Below are 20880 nucleotides of genomic sequence, written 5' to 3'. Positions count from 1 at the left end.
GTGAAAATCAATTCTGTTAAACCCTGCATCAAATTGTCCTGTTACTATATCATTAATCAAACAGGATTTGATGAAAAAAATAAAACAATATTCATTTGGAAATATCCATTTTATTATTTTTGTAACAGTTGCATTAGGTATTACTTGGCATAGAGTAATAATTATAATAAAACAATTATTCAGGGCTAGGAACTAATGAATCTGCTACTATAATGTATAAGTACTTGGCCTATACACCATGAACATTTCCTCCTGTTACATAAGAATATACAGATTTAACAGATTAACTTATACATATAAATAAAAACATACATAATAATGATTAAATGTTATTTATTTCATAATAATATAAATATATCTAACATTTTTAACAACATATTTAAGTTCTTTGGACATGTATATGAAATTTACAGGATGGCATAGACTGGACTTCTGCTGTGACCACACTGTTTATGCATAAGTTCGCCAAACCTCCTCGGATCAATCCACAGGTGTATGCAACATACTGAAAATAAAAAATATATTAATAATAATTCAAGTGAATATGTAGGTTTGTACTTTATTTCAATATACATTGCTATTTAATATTGTCTTGAGATAAAAATATGGCCTTAACATTTTCTCCTGTATTGTACCTAAGTGTATTTAAAATAAAAACATTTCTGACACTTACTCTCGGAGCAAACTCCAGATATTGATGTCCATTAGAAAAGTTAGTAAGGAACCTGAATGCATTATCTTGGAGCACATAAACTCCTTGGTGATTAGTTCTTAAATTATCAATTTGTTTTTTATAAATACATGTCCAAAAATCTGTGCATATGAACTTCATTGTGTCCAGTTCATCTTTGAATCTGGGCCACTCTCTGGTTAGTCTTTCCATTATTTTGTATCCAGCAGCAAATCCAATGTATTCAACGACAGACAGATCCACCTCCTGAAGTAATGTAAAATTGTATTTGTAAGTATATCAAATGAATTTAAGAAAATAAAAATTCAATATTAAAGCTATTTATAACAACCTTTTTGTCGTTGTTATTGTCCTTTGATTGATCTAAAGCGTAATTTATTATTTCGGAATGCAATAATTCAAATACAATATCGTCGGCCATTGCTATGTTATTGGTAGCTCACTAAAAGACTTTCCATATAATACAATAGTGAAATGAACAATTTCTTCAAAGCAACTTTAGTACAAGTTGGTTTATTAAAACAAACTACAGAAAAAATAGTTATCTGATTTTTCGGGTATCAATATTTTGCGTTAACTGGTTGACGTTTACAACTTTCGTCTAAAGAGCCGTCACTGTCATAATTTTTCTATAGACAATATCAAAGTAGCTATAGACAATCAAAAATGTTAGAAAAAAACGAAAAGCACAAGGAAATAATATTTTAATGAAAAACGTGCACTAGGAATTTATTTTCGATTGTATTCGAAATACAACTTTTACGGGATAAACACTGTGTTCTTCTTACTAAAAATTATACAACGGCTGAAGAGATCAAGATGAAATTTAGAACAAAGGTAGATTACAGTCTGGAACATTTAAGGTAGAATTCACAGGAATGGGCGAGGCCGCTGGCAGAATCTAGTTAAATGATAAAAACTAGCAGTAGTAATTTCAGCTATTAATAGATTTTTTGAGATATCGTAAATTATATTTTACAATTAATTAATTTGGAATTATAATTATTTGTGATTTGTACGATGTGTGTGAGTGAAAACACTTTTCATTTTATATAAGTACTTTTTCAACTTTAATCTTTAGTTTCTTTAAGTAATCTTAAATCAGTTATTTTAATCTTTAACTGAATTTCAGTTTGTTAGAAGTTTTAATATTTAAAACTGCTGCAATATCCATTGCAGTTCCAAAACTATATAAACTGAAGGAACTGAATACATCATTTTTCCTATCATCTACTGACATAGGTAATTTACAAAAAGTCGGTTAACAGTTGTCCAAATTTTGCAGCCAAGTATTTATTTCCATAATATTATATTTCTGAGGGGACTTCACTGGCTATTCCTACATGGTTTCATTGACTCCTATTCAATTTCCTATTAGTTGTAGCGAGATATTTTAAGGCTAAAACTAAAACAATTTTTCTATTCGAACTCATCGACGTATTACATACATCGTAGATCACTGCACAGCAGTCATCTCATCAACCATGATTTTTTATGAATGGCGTATCAATATTTTATTAGTCATGTTAAAAATTACATAAGATTAGGCAACCCTAACTGCGTCACCTAGTAGTAAAATGTAACAATGAATGAATAAATAAATAAAGATGGCCGATTGCGTCCTCAGTGCAGTGCTCCGTGGAACAATGTACTTTTATCAGGATTTCATATAGCCATTGTGGTGTTAAAGTTGTAATATCAGTGCGATTGTTTATGTTTTCATATAAAAAGTAAGTTTTATTTCTAAATAACTGTGCAGTTTTGTCTCAAATGGACGGAAATAATATTATCGCTATAAAAGATGGCGATCCGACGCGACCAGGCGAAGTAGACGCGCCATCTACTGTGGATGTACCGAAACAAGTTGACGGACTTATCAAGAAAAAAAGGCGGCGCGGGAAATCTAAACGTAAAATCATGAAACCTTTTTCGAAAATACCGTGGCAAGATCGGCGTAAAAATGAAAAGTCTAAAAGAAATAATAGATTCAGGAAGATTGTGATGGCAAAAACTCACGCACCTTTTAATAACAACCAATTTTTAATGGAAATACATAAACCAGAACCAGAAAATTCTTTCCAACTTTTACGAACACCGTCAGCAAGGACTCGCGATTCAAGTTTTAGTGTGGACTCTGAAGATAATTATTTTTTTTCTTTACCCGAAGACGAAGAGGAATATTTGACAAAGGAATTTTCAAGTGTTTATGAAGATGCTCAAAGTGAACGTTTATCGAATATGTCAAAAGATGATCTCGTCCAAGAGTATCTATTTTTGGAAGCGAAATATGATAATCTCGTGAAAAGAACTGAACGTTCTAAAGTGAAGTGCATTGAAGAAGACAAAGACATGACAGCAAATGATAGAGATACTTCAGTGACAGACAGGGACAGCATGTTAACTGACAGGGACACTTCAGGCACTTCAGTCGGGTCCAGTGTGGTGGAAGATCAGTCTTTTAGCGACTTGATGCTGCGCCTGAAGGAACAGGAAGAACAAATACGTTTACTACAGGTAGACAATGAGAAGTTGAGACTTGAAGTTGAACATTTAAGGCAACATTCTCAGGATTCATCAAGTGCAGACTCAGAAAGTGATAGTTCATCCTCATCAGATAGTGACAGCAGCTCCAGTGGGAGTGCAAGCCCCATTGCTGACCCAGCTGGTGAGGAATATTTAGTTGAAGACAATTTGAATAATGAAAATTGTGTTCATGTTAATGGCCAAAATGAAGAGACTGAAGGTTCAGGGGCCCCATACCCAATGGTTAATGGTTGTCATGATTCAAATGATTAAATCAGTTGTATTAAGTTTAAGTAGTCTGTAGGTAATTTGTTAAGAGCTGTAAAATTTGTTGGACAGTATTTAAAAATCTTTATTCTGCTTTTATTTGTGACAGTGGATAATTTTACTTCTTGCGGATAAATGTGTGATTATAAATACATGCATTTAGTGACATGCTTATTATACTATTATGTTATACTTAGCACCCTACTGTACAAAAGTCCTCAAGCATTCTTTCCTGTAAAACACTGTGGGAATGTAAATGTGAGATCTCAATTTAGATTTAGTGAAATTATTCTGTGATATCCTTGTGGATATTTTATCAGTAGTAATATATTGTAATAAATTGTTTTTATTTCCAATAAGATCTCACTTTTATGTTTTATACAGTGGGATATAATAATAAGCTAGCTGTAAGTAAAAATGTTGTAGTGAGTAATCATTTATTTTGTATAATTATATATTCTTAAGTATATTTTATGGACATTGTTGGATTTGTTATGTATGAGTGTCTTTTTGTTTTAAACCAAATTTGAACATGTCAAGTACTTTGTAGAAATAGATTTATATAATTTATGAGACCTATACTTATATTTTAACAGGGATTGTGTCTGCGCCATTAATTACAGTTATTATGTCAGAATTAATGTACTCTTATTTAACTGTCCCATATTTTTATCTACATCATCTATTTAATAACCTAATTAAAACAACTCTTTTTAAAAGAGGGTTTATTTTGTTTTATTGCACAAATTATACCTAAATTTTAAATCAATAGAAATCTTAACATACTTATAATCTATCAATAAATGAATCTAAACATAAAAATTATAAAAAGATTCTAAACATATTGGCAATTTTTTCATAATGACAGCTAATTAATATCTTCCACAAATACTATCCTCCCACTTTATACTTATGAAATATATTAATTTATACTGAAACTTTCTCTTTTTTCGCTTTAGACTCTGGAGCATTGGGGTTAGCTCCTTTATAAAACTGTTTCAGTAAAGCCATGGCCTCAGTTGCCATTAGATCTCCAACTAATTTATAATTATAATCATAAAAATTACTTATATCTAATACAGTTTTACCACCGAATCTGTCATTGGCACAACCATATACAACTTCTTTTACCCTTAAATTACTAAGGGCAGCTGCACACATAATACAAGGTTCTACAGTGACATAAACAGTAACATTTTGAAAATATGACATGTAGTCTATATCATGTGTTTTGCAATGTTCTATGACAGAATCAATACAATTAATTTCTGCATGCCTTGTTGGATTGTGTGTGGCATTGACAATATTTCTTGACTCTGCAATAATTTCAGAATTTATAACAAAAACACAGCCAACAGGTACTTCTTGAGCGGATAAAGCTTCTGATGCTAATTCAAGGGCTCTCTTCATAAAATCAACCATATTGTAAAGTTTTGACAAAATATTTAACTTAAATCACAGTTGTAATTATGCTGATGGCTGCGTGTAATATTGAAGCAGATTGTTTTCTTTTAAGAAATCTATGGTTTTCTCTGTCCAGTTGTTGTTATTTACTACTCTGGGGCTTGGGTGCTGCATGTACAGAATCTGAAATGTAAACATACAAAATTAATTAACTAATAAAAACTAAACTTTTTGGGGCAACAATAATAATTATGTTGAAATTCATACCTTAACAGGTTTTGGAAGAGAGTATTTCTCTATAGTTTTCTTAGCTCTGGTTTCACAGAATTTTCCAATGGCCACAATATAATCAACTTGATACAGTTCTAGCACTTTGTGAAATACAGGGTCACAAATATTGTATAATTCTTGTACCTCATGTGTCTGAAAGTTGTAACAAATAAGTAAGTTTTTGTCAGCAATGACAGCTTAATGAAAGGGTGTAGGTGTAGGTTTAGATTCCTGTTATTTTAAATCACAACAGTTAATAACTAATTGGAATTTATTAATGAATTATGTATATCTTACTTTGAAATCACCAGGAGTTAAATTGCACCCAGTGTCTGTCAACCACTGCTGAGGCAAGTAGTTGTAAACAAAACTGGATTTGAAGAAATTTTCCGGTGTCCCACACAAAGTTCTAAATAGGCCCCAAAATCTTTTTCCACTAATCTGAAATTTTATTTGTAAAAATATTGTTATTGTGGGATAAAAAGTAGCTTATGTGTTATTTCAGACCATAATCCACTCCTGATCCAAATTTCATCCTCATACAAATAATTGCTTTTATAATATTATATGTAGTAAGAAGATTGTGTAACAATGATGTAATGATAATACAAAGAAGTTAGTGTAAGTTTGAAAACTTTGAAAGTTGTACTAGTTACAGAGAAATTTAAGGATTTACTTTCTTGGTATTTTTTTTTTTTTTTGAGGGGGAAAATCATCCAATGACTTTTCTCGCCTTGGGTGAGGCGAGAGGGAGTGTCAGACTCTTACTGACTAAAAACCACCCCGTTCCTTCTCCTGCTTTTCGAGCCGGAGCCCCGGTAAACCCGCTAGGTAGTCCGCAGCTCCGGGTCAACTTTCTTGGTATAGACATGTGATAAGTAGGTATGATAATCATGTCAAAAAGTAAGTGCTGAATTAAAATATGGCAAATAAGCCGCAGCTTATTTAAATTAAAGGTTCGAGAACATTATCATAAAATTTCTAAATAATTATTCTAAAATGTTTGTTATCTGAAGGAGCTAGGTAAAGCTGTATTGATCCATACTGTGAGTAGATATCCATACTATAAGACCAATAAGTGTTTTGTCTATGTTAGTTCTACTTACTTCAGATCTCTTGCAGTCAAAACCCAAAACTTCTCGACTTTTTATTTCAACTGGTGGTTTCCCCACTGTTCCAGATATACCAAGCCAATCTCGAACTGACTCTATTTCACCAAATGGTATCTGAAACATTGATTATTTTAAATTAAACATTAATTATAAGTATTTAAAGTCTGTGGCTTTTTTAATGAAAATTTTGTTGATATGAAAACATTAATTAAGTATTAAAAATATTATGTTATTCAGTTAAATACAACAATCATAGACATGTATATTAAGTTTTCCTTACTCCAGTCTGAGACATTCCAAAGGGCCCTGGGTTCATACCAAAGAATATAATACGTTTCGGTGTGTTGCAATATTTACGCACATACATTTCAAACGGTTCTCTCGCGTAAATGGTGGGATTATAAACAGCCTTTACTTTTTTAGGCATTTGAAACTGTCCAAGAGATAGATTTAGTTCATCTACTAATTGTAAAAACTTTTCACTGATATCTTCGGACCTGGATTCTCCGGAAGAACTTGTAAAAAACGATGAAACTACTTCGGTTTCCATAGTTAGTACGATTACAGTTCACTAATGCTAATGATTATTATATTGTTGCACACCACATTTTTATCACTTACGAATTTATCGCCAGCATCGATACCGAAGCATGTATGATTGTGTATATTAAATGATATTATATCTAGAATAATAATAATAAATAAATACACAGGCACTACAGGCAGAAGTACAACACAAACACAACACAATAAATCAATTTGACAGAACACTTACAGTGTCAGTCAGTCAATTCGAAACCACAGTTCAAAACGATACTATGATGGATACAATAGATTTCACTTGTCCTCACGTTATTTAGGATTAAATGCGTAGTAGCTGGTGAAGAAATAATGGTACATATAAACACTGAAATAGATAAATCATATTAATGTTACATTTTGCCATTACATATTAAGATAACTTTACGTCGTGAATCGTGATCCATTTTCGAACGAAAAGTGTAACTGTCCAAGTTGTCATAAACAGCTGATAAATTTTCAACTGTCAACGCGGTGTTGAATTTCTTGCATGCTGTCAGTTTCTCGATAGCTATCGTAAACGCACGGTGTTGTTAGCTGTTTTACTTCATCGATAAACCAAAGTTTGAATGATTTGATTTTATTAAACAATTTTATGTGAATACTTTAAACAAATGTCTGCACTAAGTGAAGACATTGTTCGCAATCTCATAGCGAATTCCAGTGTGCCATTGGTGTTTCGGGGCTATGTACGAAACTGGTCAATATGCCAATGGGATGTAGAAAAATGGTGTTCAGTTTTTGGAGAAAAAGAGATACCATTCAGATGTTTAAAGAAAGATTTCTTATCAGACGAACCCTGTTGGGAACGACGATGTTCTGTGAAAAGAATGTCCTTCAAAAATTTCGTTGATACGTCTGCGTCAAGCGACGAATGGATGTACTTCGATTACAAATACCTCTATCAGTGGTTTAATGGAGATGATGAGTTGTATAAGGTAAATAGCGACTTGAATTCATAAATACTCTAGAGATAAAGACAGACTCTTCATTACAGATTTCAGACAAATATTAGAATCACAATAACAAACTTTGTTATAACTTTTAGGGTGTTTCATGGCAACAGTTTGGGTATTCCGACAAAAATGCTTCGGATGCGACTCTGTGGGTGGGCAGTAGTGGTGCACACACACCGGCCCATCAAGACACATATGGAGTAAATATTGTGACTCAGTTGTATGGAAAGTAAGTCAAACAGTTTTCAATGACCATGTGAAAATATAAACTGTTATTAATATAATAATATTGTTTTTCATAGAAAGCGATGGATTTTGTTCCCACCTGAAACTGGTGGTTTGAAACCAACAAGGGTACCTTATGAGGAGTCAAGCGTTTATAGTGAACTTAACTTCTATTGTCCAAATAATTTAGAAGTTTTTAATGGTGAGTTACACATTACAATAACACATTTTCATGGTTTTAAATTGTTTAGTTTAAGTAATATTTTATATATGGTTTCAGGTCTGATTGGAGCTCGCTCTGTGGAACTATCAGCTGGTGATGCTCTTCTGGTACCCAGGGGCTGGTGGCACTATGTTCAGAATTTAGATCCACTGAACATAGCACTTAATATGTGGCTGCCACATGTATGTACTTCTTTGTTTACTGTTTATTAAATTTCTCTACTGAGTAGAGTGATTTAACTTTTACTTTTATTTTTTTTATTTTATAGGAAAAAGATGGTTCAACAAGAGTATCAGAAGCCCTCATCAAAATATTTGTGGCCCAAATATGTAAAGATTTGCCTCAAGAAACAGCAAAGCTGATTGTTAATCCAAATGAGGTAAGTTTTGTACATAGATATGAGAAACAGGAAAAAGAAATGCTTCATTATAAGTAATTCCTTTTATAAAACAAATATTTTAAACTTGGAAAAAAATTAATAACAACAGAAAAATTATTTAATATTATATCTATTGTTCTTTAATGAAAACAATATGGTGTAAAATCATTATGAATAATAATACTCCAAGGTAATGAGAGTGTTAAACATAAACAGTTTTCAACAAAATTTTTGGATGTTTGCCAAATTATTCATTTGAAATAATAAGCGGTGCTTATACACATATTGTTAGTTTGACCTTTATTTAAGTAGGTATGTATCATCTGCCCGAACAAGTTTGTACAGTTTAGGATGCAAATTTTTAGATGTAAATACCATTCTGGTTTGCCATGACTGCCTTTTCACTTGAGTGCATGCAACCGCGATTTGATGGAATGGTTACATTCTCAAAATAGTAATTGGAATTAATGGTCTTTTATTATGGCGTTTTGCAAGTCTGCTGCTTACTCTTGACGACCATTTTTGGTCGACTACTTCTCCCGCCTTGTGAGCGACTTCTCCCGCCTTGTGAGCGACTTCTCCCGCCTTGGGCGAGGCGAGAGGGAGTGTCAGACTCTTACTGACTAAAAACCACCCCATTCCTACTCTTGCTTTTCGAGCCGGAGCCCCGGTAAACGCGTTAGGTAGCCCGCAGCTCCGGATCAGTCTCGACCACCATAGGCCTCATTATTCATCCTCACATCACACTCCTCCTCCGAGCTTAGACTCCATAGGTGAGTCACAAGCTCGATTTGTTAAGTAAAGAATTCGAAAAGTTTCAGATATAGGAGTGACTCGAATTAGCGCGTATTCGTCGAAATTCGCGAGTCCAACGTATTTCTTTTTATCTCGGCTGGAAAATGTGAATGTCGTGCATTAGGTATTTCGGGAAAGCCTTTCTTAGTGCTCCATTTTTCAAATCAGAAAAAAAATAAACGCAAAATTTCACCTTGCTACGTTCAGTAGTTTCGGTCGTGTGTCGTCTGTTCTTCATTCAACCTCCAGCACCTAGTTTGAGTTGCGTTTTATTTATATTGATTTAGTAACAATTTACTCATCCCATATGAGTCAGTAACTGATGTCATGCTCCGACGATTTGCTACAGATGTATTAAACTAATGGATTCTTCTTATAGGTAATAATTGGAGGATATCCTAAGACCTTGACTTTGCTTGTTGAATGGTCCACCATAATCTATTGTAACATAGTGAGATTAATAATTGCGCTAGCGCATCAATGAGTCAATTGCACTGTTCGTTGTTAATGTTAAATAGTGTGACTTATGTTTGATGTCGATGTATTTTATGCCCTTGACTTTTAACGGTTCAAAGAGTGCTTGCACTAAAAATAAATAGTGTCATTAATATGTATAAATAGCTGTAACTGCCGTACTCAAAGCCATTTAAGGATTAGTTAAAATATTCCTTAGCAACGGTTTTGTATCGAAAACAATTGCTAAAGACTGAGTTAAGTAACCATTAAATGACTCTAAATATGGCGGTTATATTATTGTGTTGATGTTTTTTCGGTTTCCAGCTTCCATTGATTAAATCTGTACTTACAACTTTGTTGCTCTCAATGTCACTTTAAACCTAATAATGAGCTACGAGTAGTTCCAGTCAAAATCCTAAGTAATCATAGACGGCTGGTTCTTTCACTGTGCATAAACGATTTTGTTCAAATTGTCGCTAATGAACTCTGCATGTTGTTGGTGATACATGCTAATATTGTGTACTAAAATAATTTACTTACATTAACAACTTTGAGTCACCTTTATCGTCATATTAGCCTTAAGTCGACCAGAGCTGCGAACTACCTAGCGGGTTTACCGGGGCTCCGGCTCGAAAAGCAGGAGTAGGAACGGGGTGGTTTTTAGTCAGTAAGAGTCTGACACTCCTCTCGCCTCGCCCAAGGCGGTAGAAGTCATTGGATGATTTTCCCCCCTCAAAAAATAAGCCTTAAGTCGTCGTGTACATTGGCTTCCCTCAATGTGTTCCAGTTTCCAGAACGAAATTAGTTAGATTAAAAGTGACCTGCATCCTTAGCGTAGACACTTATATTAGGCAAACAGCGACGAAAGTGAAATCTTGTGCATTCGTGCATTTAAGATATTAAGATTACAAGGCCGATTCGTACATGACCATTATTATATTCAAGTACCTATACAATAAAGACTGCCCTCTTTGTTCAGCGGTAGCTAATGTATTGAGTATGTGGCAATAATGGAGATCGAATCGTCCAGTTCATTATTTCGACTGTTGTTTTCGAAGTCTTAATAGTAGTTTAGGATTGTACTTATAGCAAATAAATAGGCGACAAGACCTGCAAACTCCATAATAATGGTATACATTTTCAATCTTGCCAGCCCTCATTAGCCAAATGTGGACACAACATAACGTCTGCACTTGAATTCGTTTAGGATTTAAGGTGAAACTAGTTGGGCACAAGCCAGGAGCAATTACATTTTATGTGACACTAGTAAATAAAGCGTAACGAGTTAAGAGTTTATTATGATTTTATTAGCTACGAACGAACGTGGCCCTGCCTGCTAATTACAGCTCGATGCGGTTGACTGCCTCATCTGCGTGTTTATGAAACATTAGATTTGCTTGACAGTTTCATGTTGCTGCGTGCTCCGTTGCTATGAATACATAGGTATTGTTGTGATGTCAGTTGTTCTAGGGACTTATAAATATTAGAACTTCTGTAAAAGTAGGTAGCAGATAACATAATTAATGATATGCACATCACATCACGTTCAATTTGATAAATCTCCCTAATGTAGGTTCCTTTCTCAACCTCATTCTATTTTATTTACAAATTATTCTCCCACTTGTCTTGACCACGACTTACTGAGAAAAGGATTTTTCTGTTTCCATATAAATAGTAATAATAACAACTACATTACTACTGAATACAATTTAATTTCAGGACGACATTGCGGATACGCCGTTGTCTGTGCTATTTTTACAATTAGAGACAGTTGCAAACGCGTATCTTGACAACCGTCGCAAGCTGCGGCGCGCCAAACGACAGAGAACCTGCGAGGACGAACCGACTCCTGCCGCCATCGAAGACTACGACGTTAAAACTGTATTAGAGAATAAAGCTAATAACTTAGAAATACCTCCGAGTATAAGTAGCGAGGAACTGGTAAAGATAATTAAACAGAATCTCTTAGAGTACGCGAATAAAGACAGGCCTTTGTGTGATGACGAGATAGACGGGTCCACGACTGCCCTGTGCCTCACCAAAGCGGTGATTGACTCGTACAGTCAAGCCAATGTTATCGATCTCGTTAAACAGAATTTATTTGCTCGTCTCAGTTAAATACAGTGTTTCATAGACTGTCTGACTGACTTTTTATAGTATTTTAGGCATTATGTATTCTAGTCTTAAGTAAAAGTGAATGTTTCTTCTTGATACCGTGTATTTGTAAAGCAATGTAGGTCATATTTTTATAGTGCGTGTGCGCATAAAGTACTTCCCGGTATTGGAAGTAACAATAAAAAAATATTGCAAAGGAAAATCGGTTATTATGAAACTGTTCCGATGGACTGTGATATGAAAATAGACTGGAATGTTTGTACTAGTGTGACTATCTGCGCTATGCATATTAGGTAGGTCTTCGGAATTTTAAACTAAACCAATTGATCGGTTACAGAGTGATCGATGGAAGATAACAGCTAGGCTGTAGGTAACTGTGGTAAATGTGAAATTTCATATTTCGTGTTATTCAATTCACGAGGTTTACCTGTTTATTGTATTTCACAAGATGCTAATTGGTATGAGTTCGATGTGTGACGTCAAATATATTTTTAGATGTGTTATAATTTAAAAGGATAAACTATATTATTGAAGTATGAGACATTACACGCTTGGCTGAATGTGTGTGATATATTTCCCGCTCATTTAGGATGAATAGTGGCGATTTGTGCCATAATTCTAAAAAAAACATATATAATTTAAAAGTTTTAAAGCGGTGCTTTAATTAAGGCCTCGGCGTAATATGCGTAAAAATTTGGGCTACAGCGGTGTAGTGTTGTGTTCGTGGTTGTGTTGTCGAGATAAGTGCTTCTATTTTGTCTATGGATCAACCTTTTATAGTGTTAATGTGAACTTTGTACACAGAATGTCCTCCATTTCTTTGATATGATAACTTACAAGTTCTAAAGCGGTACTTTCATTAATAAAATTGTTGAATGACAAACAGACAATTATGTAGTCAGTGTAACACGGAAATATAAAGGTACTTATATATTTTTTTATAATTAAATATATAAAATTGTGATATTAGCAATGGAAATGTCGGATTAGAATATTGAATAAATGTATCATTTATAAATAAGTAAATAATTATTTTAATTACATAAAGTGTTTGTTTTTAACCTACCAACCTACGTTGTTATTTCCTTGATTGTAGCGATGTAATTAGTGAAGATGTGTAGGTAAAGTAATCTAGAATCTAGATCACGCCTAGGTATAATTTGCAAAGAATGAGAACGGACTTGTGCAATCACTTTTTGCTACATAACTATGAGACGCGGAAACACGTTATTATGCTGTTTATGTGAATGGAACTGCGTGTATTGTACATACTTAATTATAAATATGTAGCGACTAGATTTCCGCACGCGACTTTGTCTACGTGATTAAAAAGAAAAGTAGCCTATATCCCTCCCCTCTCCAGCTTCTATTTCCGAACAGAATAATTAATCTTTATGTATAAAAATCAATCGCTGTTCGTTAGTCTCGCCAAAACTCGAGAACGACTTGACCAATTTGGCTAATTTTGACCTTGAATTATTTGCAGAAGACCGGGGCAGGTCTAAAAGGTGATAAAAAAATGTTTGAGGCGGTACGAAGTTTACCGAGTCAGCTAGATGTATGTACTATAAATACGCTCCTTACCGATGTGAAACAACGGCGAGTAAACAAACCTACTTTCGCATTCATAATGATATATAAGTTATGTTGTTGTTTCTGTGGTAGGCTGCAATATGCGTACGATTTCTAATTGTTGTGTTCGTGATTACAGATCATGAGGGCTTACGTACGATTTGATTGTGTTCTCTACTTCGATGTACGTAATATTTATGTGCTAAAAAGTGAATGCACTGTAAATAGACACACCTGCTTTATTGTTCGAGTGGTCGTCAGCGTAACTACTGCCTATTAAGGAACTCCTAGCTCGATTTTTAAGTCGCGCCAAGAATTAACATTTACCTACCCACACGCAATAGTGAGTCAAAAATTACGAAAACTTAAAAAAAACAAAGCATCATAAATACAATATTTACCTTAGGCTTCCTGCGCGTACCTTTTAATTACCTAATTAGGCAGTAATAAGGAAATATTAAACAAACACTTATAAAATTAAAAAAATAAAACAAAAACCAGGTACGAGTAATATCTATTGTTTAAATTTGTATTACGATTTCTTAGCCTTGATGTAAGAGCGGTAATAGAAGTCTGAGAACAGGATGACCATGAACAAGTTCTGCGGGAGGAGCAGGTAGGCAGGCTCCCGGGGGAAGTCGCACTCCGGCCACGTCACCAGCGAGATGAAGTGGAACAGCAGGAGCGTGAACTGGAGCTGGAAAATGGAAGGAGAAGTTATATGTAAAACTTTACGTGCCCAATCCATCATCATCATCATCATTAGCCTGTTCTCGTCCACTGCTGGACATAGGCCTCTCCAATTGCTCAATTGCTCATCATACATGGACACATGTGTTTGTCCTGAAAGCGTCACTACAACTACAGACTGCGCTACCTTTATAATAACTATCGTGAGACATACTTAATTAATTAAAAATCACAGTTTATTCACGAACATAAAGAAAACCTCTATTAGTTTCGAGTCACAGAGGGATAGCTAATTAAACGCAGTCACGCACGACGCAGGAGAAAATCCCAGCGCGGGGCAACGTTTTTTTTTAAATTATGTTTTTTTTTAAATAATGGATTATATATCACAACTTTCCTTACGGCCAATTTCAATAACATATATTATGTAGATTTGCTTACTAGAGATATCTACAATTTTGATTAATTTTAACACATTTTGTATGGAGCATTGAAGCTTACCTATGTCAAACAAAATACTATCTCTATATGTGACTGTGCCCGGTGAAACATTTAAATAATATAATTTATAGAATCTATACTAATATTATAAAGCTGAAGAGTTTGTTTGTTTGTTTGAACGCGCTAAACTCCGGAACTAGTGGTCTGATTTGAGTAATTTTTTTTTGTGTTGGGTAGTGCGTTTATCGAGGAAGGCTATAAGATATAAAACATTACGATATGACTAATAGGAGCCAAGCAGAGCGGGTGAAACCGCGCGGAAGTAGCTAGTTAAATATAAAATGTAAGTATCTACGTTTGTACTTTACTTACTCGTCCATGAACCCTTGTCTAAGGTTAACGAATAATTTCATTTCGTTGTTTTATAATCCGCTTAGGTACCTACTGTCTGTCTGTCTGTCTTTACGTACCCACTTATACGTAGCTGTGTCGTAAGGAAATGACGCGAATGAACTGTTCAAACATACGTCACAACCATAGCTAAATAATAAGATAGGTACCTTTCATTGTGTAATGAAATTAAATGATATTTGTGTCTGAAAATTATCTAGACCTAATATAGCATTACCTAGATATTATTATTAAACACCAATCTTTTAAAATTAAGTTAGAAGCACGCGAAATATTATATTTTTTAAAGAAAATAAGTATTTTTGGTAGCTAAATTAATTAGATATTATTTTTGTGTTTTATTTTTTTCTTAAAACAAAAGACGTTCGATTATTCATGCATTAATGAGGGCTACCTATTTGTTAGCTAATTGATCTCAAGACCGAATAAATTAAATTTTAATAATATTTAAAAAACAAGCCCGTATCTATCAACCTATAACTAAACCTACCTAAAACCAAAGTAAACAAGCAGGTATATAATTTTATTTATACTTATAGAATTACTTATTTATGAGAATTATTAATTTATTTATGAGAACAAATTGGAAATTATATAGTCACGTGATATTTATGAATTACCTACATAGATACTTTGCTGTTTACATAATAATTAGGTACCTACATGAACAATAAAATTAACTATGCAGGAACCGACCTAACAAACATGACACTTGTTAATGTCACTAATATATACAAAAAACTTAATATACAATACAATAACTTACAACAACATACCTAGAACTACATCTTCTGATCCTCGTAGAGGTCATATACCTACCTACATATGAACATAATAGGTACCTCCGTACCTCCGAACGTCATAGATTAATCTCTCTCGCTACGTCCTCCGTCATCAATCTCAATGTCTTTCTATCTATTTTCACTCAATTTATCTCAATACCTAATAAATGTAGGTATCTGCTCACATTTTTTCATGTAACCAAACCACCACTTTTTTAAGAGTAGGGAAACTGTCCATAAATTTCTCCCGCGTTTCGAGAATTAGACTTACTGATTAAAAACCACCTTGTTACTACTCCTGCTTCAACGGACTTTCATCTTTCACACCAGTGCACTTTTTAGCTGAAAGTCGCTACATATCTAAAGTCGTAGAGGTACTTGCACTATCTCGACTTCTCTACCAATGACATAATATAATAGTCCTAATTTACTCATCATCATCATCATATCAGCCATAAGACGTCTAATGCTGAATATAGGCCTCCCCCAACGAGTTCCACATAAACCGGTTGGAAGCGACCTGCACCAGCTGCTCCCTGCGACCTTTATCAGGTCGTCTGTCCACCTTGTGGGAGAACGTCTTACACTCATCATTGAGGATGGGAGCCGTTTCTCCACCTCCGTGGATTCTTAGCACCCCGAGTCCCACCTAATTAGCTCAGTGCCTATCGAAACAATGAGAGCAAATTGTATAAATTCAGTGAACACTTACGATTTGTACTTGTGTAACGTGTTTCTTCCACCAGATGGACTGTTTGTAGGAGTCGTCCCACGTGGTGAGCAGGTAGTAGCCGTACATGATCATGTGGACGATGGAGTTCAGCGTCACCAACATCGTGGCGTGGCCCCCTGGAAAATACATCGTCATGCTTGTTACTGGTTAAACAGGCAAAATGCTAATATTTGTTTATAACTAAAACCTGCAGGTTTCCTCCATATTTTATGTGGTACATTTAAAATAATTTTGTGGACCTTTTTCCTTAATCCCAACATCATGCCTTTTACAGGTAGGTAGAGGTGCACATTACGTACACTTCTAGACTCCGTGCTAATACTGAGAAATTTTCGAAAAACCGAAAAGTCGTCAGTAGTACTTTGGTCGAATCGAACCAGTGACCTCATGTCCGGCAGTCGCACTTGCGAGTTGCGACCACTCGACCAACGAGGCAATCCCACCTCCCGCTGCGACTTTAACGTGAAATGGTATGAAAATCGCAATCAACTAAATTATTACTTAATTAAGTCATCGACACGACACCATCAGCCTTCTGTTTCACCATTATTCATTAAACCATCTTAAAATTACTTGTCAGTTTTCATGAATGACTTGACATTAATTTGTGTTTTGTTTTCTGCGCACGCAGTAATCACGCTTATTCTAATTTGTATAATTCTAATTAGTACAATTTGAAATGTGACTGTGACAAGCATAAAGTTAATTTATTTAAATCTAGGCACATATTTTAGTGCCAAAATAACTGAAATATCGTCACATTGAGGTAAATAACTTAAGTATATTTTAGTAAATAAGTCAGATCGTTTATTTTCCGCAAGTATTAATAGGCAGAGGTACCATGTTGTTTATTTATTCATTTTATATTAGGAGAACCAATAGCTAATACAAAATTGACACAGTAACAAGCATAGCTAGATGATACCAATGATAGGTTCGACAGAAAACTTTGGATCTAATAAATATTAGCAACGACTTACTTACTATAATATCTATATATTAATACGTGATGCAAAAACTTTGGACCGCTTTTTACGAAAATTGCGCGGACGTAGGAGCATAAAATTTGGTACACTTATAGTTTACGTGTAGGAGAAGTGCAGGACGCTAATATTTTTCAAAAATAATGCTTATACAGTACATTAAATTAATAAATAAAACATTACACACACATGCATAGTATCCGATCGTATTTGACAAAACGTCAGAAATCGATAGACATTGCGATGATATAGACGTCTCATATGAATAGAGTTTTATAAAAGAGTTTGTTATGATTGTTTTAGTTAAATAAAAGTATTATCCTTGAACGTATCGTTAAGTGGTATTGTAAATTAAATCGTATATGGTTGAATTTCAACCACTAGGCGACCACTTTGTATTAATAACTATAACAGGTAGGTAAGTTTTTGACCTACAAGGTTATAATATTTTACTTTGTTCTTCGTTTAGTTCTAAATATAAACACTTTGGTTACGAGTATGAATTAAAATATTGCATTTTTTCCGATTGTATCAATAACTTTTTTACTTTTACCTATAACGCAGCTCGATTTGATAATATAACTATCGAACTCGAGCCTATATAGTAGTGATGTAGATAAAGTTTACCTTAAAACAAGTAAAGTTACTAACCTGGCACCCATTTCACCATGCCCCAGGAGACAGCCACCATTCCAAAGTGATGGTACACATGCAGGAATGTCACTTGATTCTGTTTCTTTCTTAGAACGAAGAATACCTGAAATTGAGATTATATTTTAATATCTAAAGTAAAGTAAATATATAAATACTGTCGATAAACTCTGTATGAATGTGAAATGTTTCAGTTTAAAATTCAGTTAGAACAATGAACACGAGGCATTGAAATAAAACCTTCATGTTTAATGGATAGGGCGCAGCGAATCTCTAATCATTTAACCGTATTGTTCCTAAAGAAAGTTCTTAGTACATTTGATTGTTTTATGAACCAAATCTAAATGTAATAAGTAAATCAGTTGCCATCAAAATTAGTTGTAGTTTAACTACAACTTTTAAATACAAGTACAATGGACCAACACTTTTCACCATTTGTGTTATAAGGCCCAAGTTATAGGGGGTGAGCCCATTGTCATATACGGGGCACAATTCCAGATAAATGTTAGCAAAATGTTCTAACTCATTCACCTGTAACTCTGCCACCACTATACCGCTGAAGGCATACATACATATCACTTATTACATACATAAATACATCAGTTACTGTAACGTACCGTGTCAAGTAAATCAACGAGCTTCATTATAAAGTATCCGTAGCACACGGTCCAGGCGTACTCCAGGCTGTCAGGTCCATCGTCCACTCCTTGGCATATCAGCGAGTAGTGGTTTAGCCATCCTAGGGCTAGACTCTGAAATCAATACTTAAGTTAGTGCCTTTGCTGTTTGATGACAATGAACCTAAAGTCTACTAACATAGGGTGCTTTTTGCATGTAGAATATTGAGGGACCTAAATAGATTTCATCAAGAGTCATAAGAACTCAGATGAATGAGACTAAAAGGAATGAAGGGATATTCATTATTTCCTTTAAATTATGAAAGAAGAATGAAAGATAATAGGAATACATTTATTCACTCGCGAATCGTGAATATGGTTTTACACTAAATCAATTGCTGTTCGTTAGTCTCGCTAAAACTCGAGAACGGCTGGACCGATTTGCAAATTTCAGTCTTGAATTAATTGTAGAAGTCCAGGGAAGGTTAAAAAGATGAGAAAATAATATTTGAGGCGGTACTAAGTTTGATGGGTTAGTTAGTTTCACAAAAACATAGATTTAAAAATTGAATACGCAGTACTTAAGTACGACTACGATAGCTACGACGTAGCGCGTAGCGCGTAGTAGTCTGTAGCGTCATTATACTTTTGCTATGTGAAAAACTATCTAAAAATTATGAATTTGAAAAAGAAGAATCTTCATTTCTACTTACTTTGTAAGCGATATATGCACAGCCCACTATTTGAATAGCATTATATGCCGCGATAATTTTTCGCAAATCATATGCCGGCCGCTTGCTCATGTAGTCGGGAAGCCATTTGAAGATTGCTGCTAGGTACAGCAGCATTATAAACAGGCCTGGCCATGGTGTCCGTATCAGGAACCAATCCTGTGTTCTGGGATCTTGATGAAAAAATATGGTTTAAGATAATAATCATCAGATTTCACAGTGACGTAGCGTGAAGCGTGGTTTAACATAAACGTGGGCAAAGGTATATAATGAAGATACCCAAAATTTATAAAATATTTAACATAATATTGAATTATTTAAATGAATAAAGTACCTGCGATATCTTCATTTAAATAGTAATATAATTTCACTGCGCCCTTTAAAATGACTGACATAATTTCTAATTAATATAATATTAATAGTGAGCACTAATCGCGGACACGGCCTCCCGGCTACCGATGGTAGATTGTACTACGAACGGGGTACGGCGTGACTCTGCGTGACATGCCACTTTGGCCCGCAAACGGGACGCCTGTTTACAACAATGCTTACATTAATTTTAATATTGTTCGTATTCCAAACCGTTTGCATGTTAATCGTTGCTGATTTTGTAGACTGTCTTTTATACTCTGCTTTGTTTGTCTATTTAATAAGTGTTATTAGATCACAGTTTTTTTAAATAATATTTTTTTAAATCAATTTAATTATGCTAACGGGTAGGTGTTACCCTTTTAGCTTGCATTTTGTTGTATTCCTTATGGAAGATAATTAAGTTTAGTTAATTAAGTGCCCAATAATTTATTTTGATATTGAAGAATTAAACTCGGGATAATTTTATTAAAACATCTTCAAATACGATGTCTAATATTTTTCTTTTATCTACCAAACGGTCATTGAATAATTGTCAGTAAACTACGTTTAAAAAAACCGACTTCAACCTCCTCTTTTTGAAATCGGTTAATATACTAAAACCTGCTCCTAAGTGTAACAAACATTTTTCTGAAAACCGCATCAAAAACGGTTCGGACAATCGTGAGATAATTGTGCACAAACATACATACATACAGGTCAAATAGAGAACCTTCCTCTATTTTGAAGTCAATTAAAAAGAAATTCATCAAAATGAACAATATTAAAAAAAAAAATTTTTTTCGAATGAAATCCCCACTTTACACATATTTCTTTAATGCGGAAATTTTGAGTGAACCTAAAAATAGACAAATAAAATGAGCCTTTTAAATGTAGAGGTGAATGTCGCTACACTTTCATCACAC

General features: G+C 34.2%; 6 protein-coding genes across 6 annotated transcripts; 2 read left to right on the top strand and 4 right to left on the bottom strand.

Annotated features, from left to right (window-relative positions):
* Positions 1-316: 316 nt before the first annotated feature.
* Positions 317-15427, bottom strand: LOC118275513 (trafficking protein particle complex subunit 6b). Its single transcript, XM_050695686.1, has 4 exons — positions 15410-15427; positions 1023-1118; positions 674-937; positions 317-505 (listed from the first exon to the last, which is right to left on the bottom strand). The coding sequence occupies exons 2-4, from the start codon at positions 1110-1112 to the stop codon at positions 380-382; spliced, it is 480 nt and encodes a 159-aa protein (XP_050551643.1). The 5' UTR covers positions 1113-1118; positions 15410-15427; the 3' UTR covers positions 317-379.
* Positions 2243-4205, top strand: LOC118275497 (protein HEXIM1). Its single transcript, XM_035593484.2, has one exon. It carries the CDS (start codon positions 2462-2464, stop codon positions 3485-3487), a length of 1026 nt encoding a protein of 341 aa, XP_035449377.1. The 5' UTR covers positions 2243-2461; the 3' UTR covers positions 3488-4205.
* LOC118275499 (tRNA-specific adenosine deaminase 2) lies at positions 3902-4903 on the bottom strand. Its single transcript, XM_035593486.2, has one exon. The coding sequence runs from the start codon at positions 4901-4903 to the stop codon at positions 4409-4411; it is 495 nt and encodes a 164-aa protein (XP_035449379.2). The 3' UTR covers positions 3902-4408.
* Positions 4932-6882, bottom strand: LOC118275498 (single-strand selective monofunctional uracil-DNA glycosylase). Its single transcript, XM_035593485.2, has 5 exons — positions 6548-6882; positions 6262-6381; positions 5453-5596; positions 5153-5308; positions 4932-5068 (listed from the first exon to the last, which is right to left on the bottom strand). Exons 1-5 carry the CDS (start codon positions 6815-6817, stop codon positions 4949-4951), a joined length of 810 nt encoding a protein of 269 aa, XP_035449378.2. The 5' UTR covers positions 6818-6882; the 3' UTR covers positions 4932-4948.
* LOC118275701 (HSPB1-associated protein 1 homolog) lies at positions 7319-12650 on the top strand. Its single transcript, XM_035593763.2, has 6 exons — positions 7319-7784; positions 7895-8031; positions 8105-8229; positions 8308-8432; positions 8519-8629; positions 11600-12650. Exons 1-6 carry the CDS (start codon positions 7461-7463, stop codon positions 11996-11998), a joined length of 1221 nt encoding a protein of 406 aa, XP_035449656.2. The 5' UTR covers positions 7319-7460; the 3' UTR covers positions 11999-12650.
* LOC118275867 (elongation of very long chain fatty acids protein) lies at positions 14065-20130 on the bottom strand. Its single transcript, XM_035593979.2, has 6 exons — positions 19941-20130; positions 19589-19779; positions 18876-19010; positions 18259-18364; positions 16604-16740; positions 14065-14264 (listed from the first exon to the last, which is right to left on the bottom strand). Exons 1-6 carry the CDS (start codon positions 19999-20001, stop codon positions 14100-14102), a joined length of 795 nt encoding a protein of 264 aa, XP_035449872.2. The 5' UTR covers positions 20002-20130; the 3' UTR covers positions 14065-14099.
* Positions 20131-20880: the final 750 nt, after the last annotated feature.

Source organism: Spodoptera frugiperda, chromosome 8 (assembly GCF_023101765.2).
Source record: "Spodoptera frugiperda isolate SF20-4 chromosome 8, AGI-APGP_CSIRO_Sfru_2.0, whole genome shotgun sequence".
Taxonomy (NCBI): domain Eukaryota; kingdom Metazoa; phylum Arthropoda; class Insecta; order Lepidoptera; family Noctuidae; genus Spodoptera; species Spodoptera frugiperda.
This window is presented reverse-complemented; position numbering and strand designations above follow the sequence as displayed.

Bases quoted from the DNA above. Each gene is read 5' to 3' on its own strand.
- LOC118275513 (XM_050695686.1), bottom strand. From the start codon at position 1,112: ATGGCCGACGATATTGTATTTGAATTATTGCATTCCGAAATAATAAAT. The intron at 938-1,022 runs GTTGTTATAAAT...ACATTACTTCAG, and splicing joins ACAATAACAACGACAAAAAG to GAGGTGGATCTGTCTGTCGT. The intron at 506-673 runs GTAAGTGTCAGA...TTTTATTTTCAG, and splicing joins ATCTGGAGTTTGCTCCGAGA to TATGTTGCATACACCTGTGG.
- LOC118275497 (XM_035593484.2), top strand. From the start codon at position 2,462: ATGGACGGAAATAATATTATCGCTATAAAAGATGGCGATCCGACGCGA.
- LOC118275499 (XM_035593486.2), bottom strand. From the start codon at position 4,903: ATGGTTGATTTTATGAAGAGAGCCCTTGAATTAGCATCAGAAGCTTTA.
- LOC118275498 (XM_035593485.2), bottom strand. From the start codon at position 6,817: ATGGAAACCGAAGTAGTTTCATCGTTTTTTACAAGTTCTTCCGGAGAA. The intron at 6,382-6,547 runs GTAAGGAAAACT...TCAATGTTTCAG, and splicing joins TTGGAATGTCTCAGACTGGA to ATACCATTTGGTGAAATAGA. The intron at 5,069-5,152 runs GTATGAATTTCA...TTTACATTTCAG, and splicing joins CTCTTCCAAAACCTGTTAAG to ATTCTGTACATGCAGCACCC.
- LOC118275701 (XM_035593763.2), top strand. From the start codon at position 7,461: ATGTCTGCACTAAGTGAAGACATTGTTCGCAATCTCATAGCGAATTCC. The intron at 8,230-8,307 runs GTGAGTTACACA...ATATGGTTTCAG, and splicing joins TAATTTAGAAGTTTTTAATG to GTCTGATTGGAGCTCGCTCT. The intron at 8,630-11,599 runs GTAAGTTTTGTA...ATTTAATTTCAG, and splicing joins TGATTGTTAATCCAAATGAG to GACGACATTGCGGATACGCC.
- LOC118275867 (XM_035593979.2), bottom strand. From the start codon at position 20,001: ATGTCAGTCATTTTAAAGGGCGCAGTGAAATTATATTACTATTTAAAT. The intron at 19,780-19,940 runs GTACTTTATTCA...TTTTTCATCAAG, and splicing joins TTTAAATGAAGATATCGCAG to ATCCCAGAACACAGGATTGG. The intron at 14,265-16,603 runs GTAAGTGTTCAC...TCCATTTTCCAG, and splicing joins ACGTTACACAAGTACAAATC to CTCCAGTTCACGCTCCTGCT.